This window comes from Brachypodium distachyon, chromosome 3 (assembly GCF_000005505.3).
Source record: "Brachypodium distachyon strain Bd21 chromosome 3, Brachypodium_distachyon_v3.0, whole genome shotgun sequence".
NCBI lineage: Eukaryota > Viridiplantae > Streptophyta > Magnoliopsida > Poales > Poaceae > Brachypodium > Brachypodium distachyon.
Window position 1 is genome coordinate 53,214,621 of NC_016133.3, and position 14,978 is coordinate 53,229,598.

Genomic DNA, 14,978 nt, shown 5'->3' on the forward strand with positions numbered 1-14,978 from the left:
TATATTCTTTGCAGCCTAGACACCGTACAACTCTGACTTTGTCCCTCCTCTGACATTGATGACACATGGTTGACGTTCCATCCATCCTTTTTCGTATTCTGCAAATTCCAGCAACAAACAAATTATATAATGCATGCACATATTTGCTCATTCTGCTTGTAATGTACGTATATAGGAATAGGACGTGATTAAAAGTGTGGAACATGCATGTCTCAGATATAGGAAGAATGCACAAACAACTCAACAATTTCTTACGAATAAAGCACGAACTACATAAGCACATACAGTCCTGATCATTCATCCACCACTCCTGAATCCAGGCCTGTTTTAGAACTGAATGTGCATGACTAAATAGAAAAGAAGGTGCTAATCACAGCAAAAGCAGTCCATAGACCAGGCTCCACCAAATCCAGCCTCCAACACAAGGAACTTCTAGAGGGTCATGGCTCTTGTATGGCTAGATCACACAGGAACTTCTCGATCTCCTTTCGAGATCAGAAAGAAAACTCTTAATCAGACCATCACTGACCACTTCCATGCATGATCCTATGTTATTAATATATCTAAATAATCTTATAGTGGCAGAAACATATTTGTGCAGAGCCATGGTTTCCCTCTTGTTTTTTGATTTGCCATGCTGCAGGCAAGCCAAAAAGGATTGTAGGTGTGAGAAAACACAGTGCTCATAGTGATCAGGATTCAGGGGGCTACCGAGAGTCCCAACTGGACATTACCTTCAGAAACAATAAGAAAAAAGAAGCTTTGTGCAGGAACATGACATAGCCACACAGATAAATCAAGTTGCTGCAATGAAAGAATTTATTCAAATACGTCCCATTAATATCACCCATAAGACTCATCTCAAAAAAATATCATCCATAAGACTTCGAAGTACACAGTATCATACTAATTAATATCATCATACAATAATATCTCTCTGGGAAAGGGAAAAGGAAAACCCAGGTATGTTTTTTTTAATTTAGAAATAGAGGTATCACCTCTGGTCTCCTCATCGCTTGATGCACACAGCCCGAGAACTCTGGCATGCTGATTGATGAATCTTTGAGAAAACCACTGAAATTGACAAAGGAAAAGAAGAATTAGGATTCAACAGATGCAGGAATATCAGTTGAGGAAGCGTAATCGAAGTAAAGTCACACACAGATACCAACGAAACACAATTGCACAAAAAGGGAATTGTTCTGAATCAACAGTGATTCTTTCTAACCGTATCGAGCACACACACATAGCTCCTCCAATCAGGCACAACTAATTACAAGCACGAAGAAAAGAAACGCAAATAAGTGGGGCAGACCTCACGGCGCAGTGGAGGAAGATGTTGGACCGTTAAACGAGCTTCTTGACCTCTATCGATTGTGCCACCACGTTCTTGAGCACCAGCGCCGAACACAGATCAGCCCGAATCTCGATAAAATCTGTGGTGTGAATGGAAGAGAGGAGGGGAATTTGGCGAACCTGCGAAAAGAGGTGGTTGACGCCTTGCGCGATGAGGACGGGCAAGCATGTGCTTGAGGAGTCGAGCAGGACCGGGATAGAGGCGTCGTCTGGGTCGTAGTAGAGATGCGCGTCTTCCCCATCCACATCACCACCCATGGCGCCGCCGCGCCGCTCGAAGGGATATAATATAAAACTTCATAGAGCTAAAAAAATCTGAGCAAGAATCAGGAGCTATAAGAATATGTTGGGGTTTAAGCACATTAAATCAGCAAATCACCGTACACCTTTGAAGTGCAGGAAAACATGCACAGGAACCTTTGAACTGCATGAAACAGCACCTTCGAACCGTAGGAAGCAGCACAGGAACGAGAACAGGGAGTCGCCGAGGCCAGACGTGAACGGAAGCCCCAACAACTGCAACAAATCGGGCAACGACAAACAATGAGCAAACAGCAAGTGAAAGGAACGTTGCCGGAGCAAAAAAGGCAGATAAAGCAATGGACAACCAACCTAGAAATAGAACCAGATCTGGAAGAAGAGCACACGGGCATTCCTCTACAGAGCCTCCCGGGCGAGTAGTTGCACATCAAGAGGAAACCGTCAGCAAGAACAATCGGGAGAATAGCGCCAGTGCGAACAGGAACCGTACCTCAACCCAACCCCAGTCCCCAGCATCGCTGCGTCGGGAGAGATCTAGCCAGGGAAACGGATGAGAACGAAACGGACAGAGGGCAGACGGACTGTACATGAAGAGCTATATGACACAAACCACCACCGACGCAGGCCCCACAGACGAAACCGAGCCAACCAGGGGAGGGCAAACCTGGCCCGAGCGGCCAGCTCACCGTCAGCATAGGCAAACGAGACAAAAAAAAAGGACGCAAGGGACGGCCGAAACTGCGTTAGTACAGTTGCAGTACAATGCTTTGTCAAAAAACAACTGCAATACAATGCGTACTACAGGACGGTGGTACCAACGTCCTCATCCCCTCACTAAAGCCTGCGTCCGACGTGACATAGATGGGAGGCTGCCCCTTCTTCTCACTTAGAGCAAGATTAATAGATATAACTTGCTACTGACTGTAAGAATTGCCATGTCATTTTTAAGTAGTATAATAGATAACATGTATAATAAGTTGTCTATAAAAAATTGCTAATAAGTAGTATAATAGATAGCATGTATAGATATAACTTGCTACTGACTGTAAGAGTTGCCTATAGATAGCTGTACACCACTACTTTATTAATAGCAGACCCACATTACAGTTTCACAGGGTGCGTAAGAGCACGTGTTGCAGCTGGCCATTAGTTAACATCCACTTCTCTTCTCTCTCATCTTTTTTTTTCTCCAACTAAACATCAAAATAATATTTTAATTCTTGTAGCTAGTTTATAACCCAGTATTATTATTGCTTTTAATAGTATTAATGCTATACGTCTAAAGTGAAGTCTTGCAGCGTGACTCGTATTGCACCGTCCCATTCAGCCGCGCATGCGTAGCGGTCGGGTTAAGAAGCAAACCGGAGGCCAGATGACATGGGATGGTTCACGTGCGAAAGTAGTCGTGTGGTGTTACTCTTAACCACGTTTGGAAGCTAGCCCCGGTACACCTGCAATGTGAAAACTCCCAAAACTCAAAGGTGCTGTAAAAAAATACAAAGTTATAAGTAAAAAAAGTACAGAAAAGAAGCAAAAATGCATTACAGACGATTGTCTATCCAGTGAGAGGCAGTGAGAAAACACATGCATGCTTTGCTGCGTGAAATACTTCTCGTTTACTAGCAGCCAACATTCTTCTCGCAACGCAAAGCCAGCTGCATGCTGCCACCCAATGTCGCTCAACACGTTTTTTCCGCGTTTGCTTTCAGCTGTGCAAGAAAAACTGTACAGGGTACAGTGCACGCACCCTGACGTCAACAGAGACGCAAGCTCGATATCGTGCAGGAAATCTTCGGTACAGTCGCAAGTGTTTTTTTACAGTCGCTTTGGAGGGAGGGCGGCCGTAAGACAGCAGAAGAAGAAGGCCTCGTGGGCCCGAATACCGTTGATGAAGGCCTCCGATGGGCCCTAGGCGACGGCGCCCCGCAACGAAAACGCGCGGGCTCCATGGACTTCACCGGCTCGGCCCTACCTGGCCCTTGGTTTGCCGGACAGCACATGCACGTGACGCCACGCGTGAGGCATGTGCCTGTCTTCGGCTGCAAACCGTCCATATCATCTTACTGTTTCTCTGATATCCGGGCCCACTATCCAGTGGCCAGCATCGGGCCTAATCTACCGCCTCGTCTCATTATTGGCGGTAACCACCGTGAAGAGTCAATTTGACCGTGGATGTTTTGTGTGGTGTGCGAAAGAACGCTGCTTCGCAGACATGCTTACCAGAGAAAATGAGACGTGTTTTTTTTTTTGTGTGGTGTGAGTAAGCAGCTCGGGTGTGTTTATCACAATCGCCAACCTGTTTCCTCGCACTGGCGGCGAAAAACGAATGGATATGACTGCAGGGGCGTACCCAGCCGGTGATCGGTGCGGATTTATTGAAAATCCTTTTATTATAAGTAAATTCTTAAAAAGATTTAGAGAAAATAATAAATTGTAGTGTATCTGCTCCGCCCAATGTTGAAAATATACTATTTTTTCAACCAATTTTGAAAATTTGGGTCCACCACTGTATGACTGGTCGGTGAAAAACGTCCACCAGGCATCGGCTGGGAAAAACTTTCAATAGACGTGAAGCGGCACCACGGAAAGTTGCAAGAACGCGGAACGGGCTGGAAACTACGGTTTGCGTTGGTTCGTAACGTGCAACGGCATGGATGATCGTTTTTTTTAACAAAGGGGCTGCCCCCGGTTTCATTAATGGAAACCAAAGTGTCTGACATAAGTTAAAACACAACTCAGAAAGACTGATGATCCCAGCTCTAACCTTATAGGTTCAGCAGCAAATAGCTCACAACACAGTGCATGCCCAAGCAAAATAGAGAGAAGTTATTACAACTAAGAAAAAACAGGGGAACGCTGTATCAAAATCGACAACTCCAGGATACCAAAACTCCGCGGTTTATGATTTCTGCTCAACTCCTGATCCCGCCACCAATCTTCTTGTCATTGGAGCCCAACCCTGCGATCGCCTGAAGAGTTCAGCCGTGACTCGCCACAGCCGCCGTGAGTAGCTGAGAAGGTCCTCCCGGGCATTGTTTTTCTGTAATCCAGCCCACAGATTAATAGTGGAGCAGATTTGGTCACGAGGCATCAACTTATCAAATTACGAGGCACGGATGATCGTGATGAGCAGGAGTACGTACACTGCAAACAGTAGCAGTAAGCTGGCTGTTTGTGTTGGTTGGTGGCGTGCTGCCTGTTGGCTGTTGCCACAGCTCCTCGGTGTGGGTGGGTGCACGGTAGCTGACGTCTAATAACAGCCGAGTAGGTAGGCTGGACAGGCCATCTCGATCTCGGCAGGAGTCGACGGTGGCATGATTGCATGGCGTCTCGTGTCTCGGGTGCCACCGATCGGGTAACGCTAGCTGCCGCCGATGCGCCGACAGGTTTGGCCTCGCGCGTCGAGACAGCTTGACACGTACGGCGACATGTTAAAGGGCCACCGCTGTAGTACAGGTGTGTACGTGGTGAGATGATTTTCTTCTTTTTCTTCTGGTACGTCAAAGGATGCGTTTCTCGTGCTCCGCTGTTTGCTCGGTGCCTGCCTATCTGGGCCTTTATATGGACCACTGGTGAGTTGCGAAATGTTGATTCGGCCTTCTTAAGTTGAAACCGCAGGCTTCGCGTGTTTCCTTTTCTTCTGAGGAAACTGGGAACAAACAGGTTTTGCTTGGATTGAGGATTAAGGGCCACTTACATCCCCGCTAACCGCGTTCCCGTCCGAGTATCATAACGGCCAGGACGCATACGTACAGAGAGATAATTTTTGAGCCCGGAATACGGAGAAGATTAGTATGGACGACCAAGGCCCAGTTATATGGCCAAACGGGCCTAATATCAGTGTAATAATCGGAGCACGATAAATCCGGCCCGAAACGGGGATTGGATCGTGGTTCCCGTTTTTCTTTTCGCTTCGTTGGGCCACCTTCTTTCGCTAAAAAAAAAGCGAGCCACCTTCTCCACCGCCATCTCTAAAAAATAAGGCCGTATTGTTGTACGAGTATCTTAGTGGCAACATATCCTGTGAATCCTCCAACAATTTGTATCCCTGCATCCAAGCGATCTGAATGGTCCAATTGAAATCTTACGCTAATTGTTGACTACGCAACAATTTTTGCAATAAGACGCCCGCTTCCATGCTAATACACAGCTCCTTTTACAAACAACCCCACCTGCCAAACCGGTTTAGCTTCCTAACACAATGCAAACACCCCGACCAGCCTGATTGCAGCTAGCAGTAGCCAAAATCCGAGACGCGGCCGGATGCACAAGAAGAACTTCGGCGGCATGCCGGCATCAACGTGGAGATGGGCGCTAATTGGGTGGACGTCGGGCGCGCCCCAGATCCGAGACACGGTCGATCTCCTACCGCTCCTCCACCTCGCAGTTGCCGGCCCGCTCCGTATAACTCGGATCAAGGAGCCGAGGTCCCCGGATAGCCGCCGGTTGGCCTCGCGCCATTGACCCGCTTGGGGGCTAGCCGCCGGTTGGCCTCGCGCCACCGACTGCTGCTCCTCCACCGCCATCGCGAACAGGATCGTTGTGTCACCGTCACAGAAATCATCGAGGATTTGCAGGACATCAATCAATCGCAATTTGGGGTCAGGGTGCGTCCGTGCGTGCCTTGGGGAGACGAGGTTCCTAGGGGTTGAGGAGATTTGTGAAAAAAGTATTTGAAAGGCGGGCAGGTAATTGCAAATTGCCTTTAGTTCGATGTGAGGCGCATGATGACAATCGTTCGGCTCAACGGGGAGGATTCACAGGATATGGTGCCTATCTTAGTTGCATAACTTTTAGTTAGTGATAATCGATTTTTCAGCCATTAAAAAAGGTACGTGCTTTAAGATCCAAAACGAAAGATGAAAGAGTATAGTGGAATGGCTTCCAGATATATACTAGTCCAACGAGTCTAATACGCCGACTGGGATTTAATCATTTTGCTTAAAAACAAACGATTGAGATGTACAGTCACACGAAAAAAAATCCCCACCGTCCCGTCTTGATGTGCTCGCGATGTTTGTTTTTCAACTTTTGTCTAGTGAAACAAATTAATCGGTCACAAGCAAAGTGAAACAGATTAATTTAACTTTCACTCAAGAGGTTTATCACAAGAAATGTTTTAGAAGGACTGAATTAAGGACAAGAGTATGTGCACAAAGACTTCTCTTCATATCAAACTGAAGATATACCATTTGCTACTCTTGCTGACCTTTGATTTTGTGATGGATTTGTCTGCAAACGTGGAGGCTAAGTGTATGCGACAGTGCAAGAAGAGTCGCGATTCTCACTAGGCACTGTCTGTGTAACATGAATGCTAATTGCGACAGGGGCAAAACGAGACGACAGGAAATTGGGCAAAGACATTTACGGCTCAGCTACCGTGAGTCCGTGACCGCGAGCATCTAAACAATTGGGCAAATAATCACATCGTTTGCTTCCCGGCACAGAACTAGTGATGGAAAGCAGTAGCTTTGCAAAAAGAAAAGAAAAATCAGAATCGGGCAATCAACGAGCGCGAAGCACTTTTACTTATTTCTCCACAAATCTCGGCTTCAAATATCTGAAGCCGCGCTCTGAAATCTCAACATCTCTACCATCCAGGACGTTTGTCCTTTATAGCTCCAAAAATGAAGAAATGGCGGAGAGGGTGTGGCTGGAGTGCTGGACTGGCGGACTGGGGAGTCAATTCGGTACCGGAATCGTGATAGGGAAGCATGAAAAGGCCGACTATGCCGTTGTACGACGTGGCAACGTTCGTCTCTTGCAAAAAAGAGAGAGTTGAGAGGTCGAGAAATACTCGCCTGAACGTACGCTACGTGGAGTAGTGGACACTCGCCCAACGGCATCACGTACGTGGAAGCGAACGAGCGCGATCGCGGAACGGTTTTCGGCGAAACAAAAACACACACATGGAAAGGTAATTTTCCAGACATGTTGTGTAGCTAATTTGCCCATGGGCGGTGAAAGTACGAGCCCGCCAGAGCCGGGCCATGTTAGGTAGGAAAAATGGTAGATGCTAGAGTGGTGCAATCTTGTGAGTTATAATCATGTAGTTTTTGGTTTTTAGAGGAAAATCGTGAGGCTAATTTGTCCCCGACAACTAGGCCTGGTAATGGTTCAGATATAACTGGGTTTGTATAGGTGGGTTTTGTTTTCGGGCTTGTTTGGTTCAGGTTAAAATGGGCTAAATGTCAACACAGTTCAGTTTGGGTTAGGTTCACGGTAGAAACAGCTTGGGCTAGTTTAGTTCGGGGTGGAACAATTTAGTTCAAAACCAAAGAAGCCCATGAGTTAATAACCGGTTCTGTTGTTGGTGGTTAACAAAGGAGTCGTCGAGGATGGAGAGTACGATCTGTTCGAGCTCGACCTTCACGGCGAGGAGCCGCCGCTGCGCCACCTCGAGACAGCCCCGCCACTGCTGCCCCTGAGCGCTGCCATGAGCGTGTTCGACACCGGAGGCGTGGCCGCTCCGCTCGCCGGGCGCCCGCTGCCGCCGAGGCAGGGAGCTCGAGCGCGACGGAGAAGCAGAGCTCGAGCACGCGGCAGCGGAGTGGGTGCGCACCAGGGCCACCGGTGTAGGCCGCTGCGCCACCGGCAGCCGTGGCCGGTGCGCAGAGAATCAAGCCGAATCGTATGGCCTCTCTATGCCTCTTTGGGGATCTGATTGAACAAAGAGTCAAAAGCAATCTGAATTCACCTTCTGGGTTGGAAACAGGTTGAACCGTGGTTTCATAATGGTTCTAAACTGCACCTTTAGATTAAGTTCGGTTGAATTCAGGCGCAGTTTAGATCGGTTCAGGTATCAGAAAATAATCAGTGGGTCAGTTTGAGTTTGGGTGGGCGGAGAGAAGCCGCATGGTTTGGTTTAGGCATGGGTCAGTTCCTGAACCATTCTCAGGCCTACCGGCAACAATGTGAAGCCACACGTTGTGTGGTACGGTGGGGCAATGGGCTTGATGCGCGTGTCCCAATCTTTGATACAACTCATGCTTCCTCGATCTCCCCCGGTTGACGACAATCCATGTTAAGAATACAAATTTTACATTAGGACGTAGCAGTCGACAGGGGCCGTTTTGGATCGTTCCTTGGAGCACTATTGTTTCTAGCTTACAAAACGCCGTGTGCTCGCACGTCATTAGAAAACCTGGGAATCTTGATCTGAACATTTTAACGTGGGAATCGACCAAACTTAGAAACGAGGTGTCGAGCGATCGTAGGCTGGACGATTTTTCACAAGTCGCAGGATAAACTAATTGTGCAGGAGATACCTTTAGGACATGTACAATTTATTAAACTCTTATGTATTCTACTGTGTCATTCTGAAAAGACAATAAGGCTGTGTTTGGTTCCAGAGTGGGGTGGAATGGAATGGAATGGAATGGTTCCATTTCATTGGATTTCAGCGTTTGGTTGAGGAGATGGAATGGCTGTGAATCGTGTTTGGTTGGGAAGATGGAACGGAACGGAATGGTTCTATTTTGTGGATGGATGGAAAGATGGAATGGGATTGTATGTATGGAATCACCACCGGTGAGGTTACCTTTGTACACTGTGTGCATGAAATAGCTATTTACATGTTTTGTACACCAGTACAAAAATTCGACAGCACTCTTTTTGTATTTTCCACATCACAATTTTCATAAGAATACATCAAACACAATATGCAAGCAGGTAGAGAAGAACAGCTCACATCACATAGAAATTTCACCTTACAAGTCCAAAATAAAGGCAGCCCCTAGCAACATCACATCACATAGAAACTTCACCATACAAGTCCAAAATAAAAGTAGCCCCTAGCAACATCACCTTACAGGTCCAAAATAAAATTAGCCCCTAGCAACAAGCACTTACAAGTCCAAATTAACATCAGCCCCTAACAACATCACCTTACAAGGCCAAAATAATATCACCTTACATGTCCAAGTCCATACATCACATAGAAGGTTTGTCTACAAACCATACTAGATACTGCCGAAGGTGTCCGTGACATACTTTGCCATCCAAACCAACTTGTTTTTGGTGCTAAGCATGACAAATGCATGTGCAGTCCTCGGCTTGTCAACAAGATAAGCATAGTAGTGTGCGAGATGACTCTCATTAATAAATCGAGAAAGATTGTCACCCTCTAGAAGACTTGCTAAATCATCCCAAAGATCTGTATTGCCTCAGGATCTTTACCACTCTTCTCAAGAGCTGTCGCAACCCTTTCAAGGCCAAACTTGAGTGTGGACAGCAGAGGATCTTCTTCTTTTGGGTCTAACTTTGCCTTCTTCCATGCTGGTTTGGTATAAGAAGACTCACCTTGATTTGGTTGAGACTGATGCTCGAACATGTGTACCATCAATTGCTTCAATGCAATCCTATATATCTTAAAGGGTTATAAGCCATAAAATTTCACACCTAAATATGGAAGGACAAGTTTCTCAAAATACCTTAAAATATGGGTCAAACCGTGGGTTCCCTGCAATTTTGGCTGGAGTTTCCAAGGAAGGTGGCCTGATATATTCAGCTCGTAGCTCACCTATTGCGTGAAGGATTAGTCTAAAATAGCGGCTTACCTAGCCCCAATAACCCTATTTCTAAGGTTATGGCCAATAGTATTCAAGAACATTGCTACTTGCTCCTCCACCGATACATGTATACTGTCTCTCAGCAACAAACGTTCCCTCAAAATTTCACACAATCGAAAAAAGGGTGCTCTTTCAACCCTTAACATATTTCTGCATCTCACATCACACTTGAAAATTTTATTGTTCAGATAATTGATTCTTTGTTAGTCTCTTTCCCAAATAGGTCCATAGGTAACCCGGAGTCTCCTCTTCTTTATTCTATCCCGAATGACCAATGCAACCAATGCGAAAACTACAAACGTTGCAGCTCCCCTAATCAGGAATTTCCGCCTCCTATCCATCCTCTTTACCATCTACAAGTCATACATGGCTATCAAAAAATGACAATGCATACACGCAACAAGTTACTCAGCTGTATATCTAACAAATCGGCATACAGTGCATGCAAAAAAGTTTTAGATCGACGGTGCATAGAGAAACTCCCTCAAAGATTCAAGCATGGACCAAAAAGTACTGCTATTTACCTTGAGTCCAAGTCGGAAACCGCAAGTTTCTTCAATTGAGGAACTCCAACTTCAGATCGAGGAACTCCAACGCGTCCGCCCGACCCCTCCTCTTCCTTCCCCTTCGCCGGCTCCTCTGCGAGGCAGGCGGCCCCGCCGCCTGCCTCGCCACTAGCCCGTCCGTCACCGGCCTCGCCCGTACGCCGCCAGCAGGGCCCTGGATCCGGCCGAGATGGGGTTCAGGCGGTGGGGAATCGAGCAGATCCGGAGGTGGCCACCATGGCTTCGGAGAGGGAGTTTCGGGAGAGGAGATAAGGTGAGGAGGGGAGACGGCAAGGAGAGAGTCACGTCACTGTTGCCTTTTTCGCGAGCGAGAGGTGGAGCGGATCGATTCCTACGTTTTGAAGTTACCGAGCGGTTCCGCATATAAGGAAAATATTCCCTTCGGTGGAACCAGTTGATTCCTATTTTTGTTGGTTCCTTCGAACGACCTCCAAAAGTAGCACGGTTTCATTACATTCCACCTAGTTCCTACGACCAAACTGACTCTAAGATTGTTTGCGCTTGATCCCGTATGTGTTCGTCGTCTACCTCTCCTCGCAGCATCACGAATCACCGGTCCGCGGCTTTCTCCTAGTCACATCATATAGCGGGCTGAGCTGCCATTCGCTACAACTTGCGGTTAGTACAGTAGCCTACCAGGCTACTCCCTGCTACAGAATGGCCCAATCGTCATACCCTGGTACGCCTCGCGGTCAGTACACTAGCCTTTCTCGCGGTACCCTTGTGCTGCCGTCACAGTATTAAAAAACCTCACGAGCCGTCAGGCGCACGAGGCTGTCCGGCTACAAAATGGCCCAATCGGCCGTCCTGCAGCTGCATCCAGTCCCCTCAACAACCTCGACCCCCCGCAGCCGACGCCACCGCGCCTCGGCCCCGTTCTGCCGCACCCGTCGGCACGACAGCGCCCGCCCGATGGCATCGTCGACCGTGGCCAGGGCCAGCGCGGCGGCGCCGCCGGGGCTCAAGGAGGGCATCGCGGGCCTGTACGACGAGTCCTCCGGGGTGTGGGAGAGCATCTGGGGCGAGCACATGCACCACGGCTTCTACGACTCCGGCGCCGCCGCCTCCATGTCCGACCACCAACGCGCCCAGATCCGCATGATCGAGGAGGCCCTCGCCTTCGCCGCCGTCCCGGGTAAGTACGTTTGGTTTTACCGTGTGGAGCTGTGTTATTAGTATGTGATGCGGCGTTATGTGATTGGCTGGCCGGTGGAATCGTTGCATGCCGATTGGCCACGCTTCAGTTAGGTACGGAATGGAACGGAACACTCCAGGCTGGGACATGGAAGGATCGGGCCACTGTTTGGATTCGGCTTGGTTGGGTGGTCCGCCTGCTGCCTGTCAGTGCCCACCGCGGCACCGGCGAGCCACTCACGTACGGAGACGACGAATTCTAGTTTTGCATCTCCACTCAGTGCCCACCCCACATATTAGCCCGTGATGTGCATGTGTGTTTTTTTGTTCCTGACACCATTCAGCTAGCTGGAACTCTTTGAGCAAGACAATTCTAAAAAGTAAAAACACATACCCCTCTTTAAAATTGTAGAAAGTTGAAAATCATAATGATCCGCTACAAAATTCTTTCAGTTGCACCCTAGGTGAAGTACAGAAACTCATGGAGCATAGTTATTCCACTAAATTTTTTTCTTTCAAAATGAATGTCGTAACCAGGTGTGGCTATTTCTCAGTCACTTGATTTTTAAGAAAAACCATTAAGTCTTAGTCAACACACTAGAGCCATTTGATTAAGATCTGGACGTCATCCCCATTTTCTCAACTACCACATACTGCAGCACGTCGACTTATCTGTAACTAAATCAGTTGACCTCTCTATAGCTAAACCGTTAAATATTTTCTCAATCGACTGTTTTTTAAGCAAAAAGTCTTAAATATCAGTCACGTATCATAGCCGTTGGATTAATATATGGATATCATTTCACTCTCCACTTTTCATCTCTCATCCCAGATATGAAAAGCACAAACCATATCCAATGGTTGAGAAATCGACTTATCTCTAACTAAAAATCAATCGACTTAGATATAGCAAAATCGTTAAATATTTTCTTCGATTTTCTTTACTTTTATGAGAGTTAATCATTGATAGCTGTCACTCACCTCGTCCTCTAATTATGTTTGCTAGTATTAAAATTGGAGTGCTATGAGTTCCTAAAAATCGAACCTGTATGAAAAAAAAAACAGCTAACAATTAAATCCTACAAAATTAGCTTGATCACAGCTGTAAGTGTTTTTATATATAGTGCATCTGCTATTACTAATAGTTTGCTCCCACGGATGCTTGCGCTTCCAGACGATGCGGCAAACAAACCCAAAACCATAGTCGATGTTGGTTGCGGAATCGGCGGTAGCTCGAGATACCTGGCGAACAAGTACGGAGCACAGTGCTGCGGCATCACGTTGAGCCCTGTTCAAGCTGAGAGAGGAAATGCCCTGGCGGCGGCGCAGGGGTTATCGGACAAGGTACGTATTACTGCTGTTCTGTCCTGGTAATTAGTTTTGGATTTCCGATCTCTGCTTACTTGGGTTCTGGGTTTGCGTTGGGAGTGACGACGATGTGCACGTGCTTGACGCAGGCTTCTTTCCAAGTTGCTGATGCTCTGGAGCAACCATTTCCCGATGGGCAGTTTGATCTTGTCTGGTCTATGGAGAGTGGTGAGCACATGCCCAACAAACAAAAGGTACCAAATCATGCTATTACTGCTTTTATTTTAAGAAAGAAAACAGTATGGTACTACTATGGTATGGGTCACTGCAGAACCTTTCAAGACCAGCAGTCAGATCACCCTATCATTATATCGAGTTGTATAACAGCATGGGTCGTTAGATATCGCTTGCAAATTACTTTTAATGCTGTTGTACAAGTCCATTTTACCTCTTTACGCTCCAATCCATATATACTTACTCTCCACTACAAAAACCGCTGTATTTCCTATGAAACTATATGTAGCAAATGCTTCGTGGAATACTAAGTTTGGTGCTAATCCTACCTTACATTCTTTTTAGCAAGCAAGGACAGGTTATGGGTATGAAAGACTGGATGTCTTTATATACCAAAAGATTAAAAGATTGACAATCTTCAAGACTATATTTATATTTTATTTTGAAATCGGATTTTTACACATAATGCAGCTATTTGTATTTCTTACGGACTCTTGTATTGTATCAGTTCGTAAGCGAGCTGGCGCGCGTGGCAGCTCCAGGAGCGACGATCATCATTGTAACCTGGTGCCACAGGAACCTCGAGCCGTCCGAAGAGTCCCTGAAACCTGACGAGCTGAACCTTTTGAAAAGGATATGCGATGCATATTACCTCCCTGACTGGTGCTCGCCTTCTGATTATGTCAAGATCGCTAAGTCATTGTCCCTGGAGGTATTTCTTTCCTCCTACGTTATGAATTCTGGATGAATTTGTTGAGTGATTCTACCTACATGATATGTAAAAATTTGCACGATCTCACAAAAGATCCTTGTGCCGTTGTGAGATGTCAGGATATCAAGACGGCTGACTGGTCGGAGAATGTAGCTCCGTTTTGGCCTGCTGTCATACAGTCAGCACTCACGTGGAAAGGCCTCACTTCTCTGCTAAGGAGTGGTATGCTCTTCTCACCTTTCTTTCTCTGCACTGCACTGCATATCACCTGCAACAAAATGAACCGATTTATTTGGTTGCATATTTTTTTAGCCGATTTACATTGCAATTCGGAATTTCTCTTGTCTTGATTTGAAGGATGGAAGACAATAAAGGGAGCGCTGGTGATGCCTCTGATGATTCAAGGCTACAAGAAGGGCCTTATAAAGTTCACCATCATCACCTGCCGTAAACCCCAAACAGCATAGAAGGAGAAACTCTGGCCGGCCGCGTAACGCACGTGCATTCACTAGTTGGAATCCATGACACTCGTGAATTGTAGTGAATAATTTTTTGAAGTGGTTCCTAAAGCAATGCTCCCAAATTCATAGGAGCAATACCGTGCTTACAAAAAAGAGAGAGGAAGAGGTACTAAAAAAATTCCGTACGTACTGATGTGGATCGATTGCTAAATAAACTGGAAAAATGACCCATGATCTTAAAGAAAAAGATGACCCATGATGATATCCATACAAGTAATGTTTACAACTCATCGTAAAAACATTATCAGTTCTGAACTGAATTGGTCCTTTCCAAATCGCGTCGTTCTTCGCCGGGGACAGACGGAAGCATGGCGGA

General features: G+C 46.6%; 1 protein-coding gene across 1 annotated transcript; it reads left to right on the forward strand.

Moving 5' to 3' along the window:
• Nucleotides 1-11,438: 11,438 nt before the first annotated feature.
• On the forward strand, nucleotides 11,439-14,843 carry LOC100836877 (probable tocopherol O-methyltransferase, chloroplastic). The gene is made up of 6 exons (XM_003572807.4): nucleotides 11,439-11,888; nucleotides 13,062-13,231; nucleotides 13,345-13,449; nucleotides 13,938-14,141; nucleotides 14,261-14,363; nucleotides 14,499-14,843. The coding sequence occupies exons 1-6, from the start codon at nucleotides 11,543-11,545 to the stop codon at nucleotides 14,606-14,608; spliced, it is 1,038 nt and encodes a 345-aa protein (XP_003572855.1). The 5' UTR covers nucleotides 11,439-11,542; the 3' UTR covers nucleotides 14,609-14,843.
• The last annotated feature ends 135 nt before the right edge of the window (nucleotides 14,844-14,978 follow it).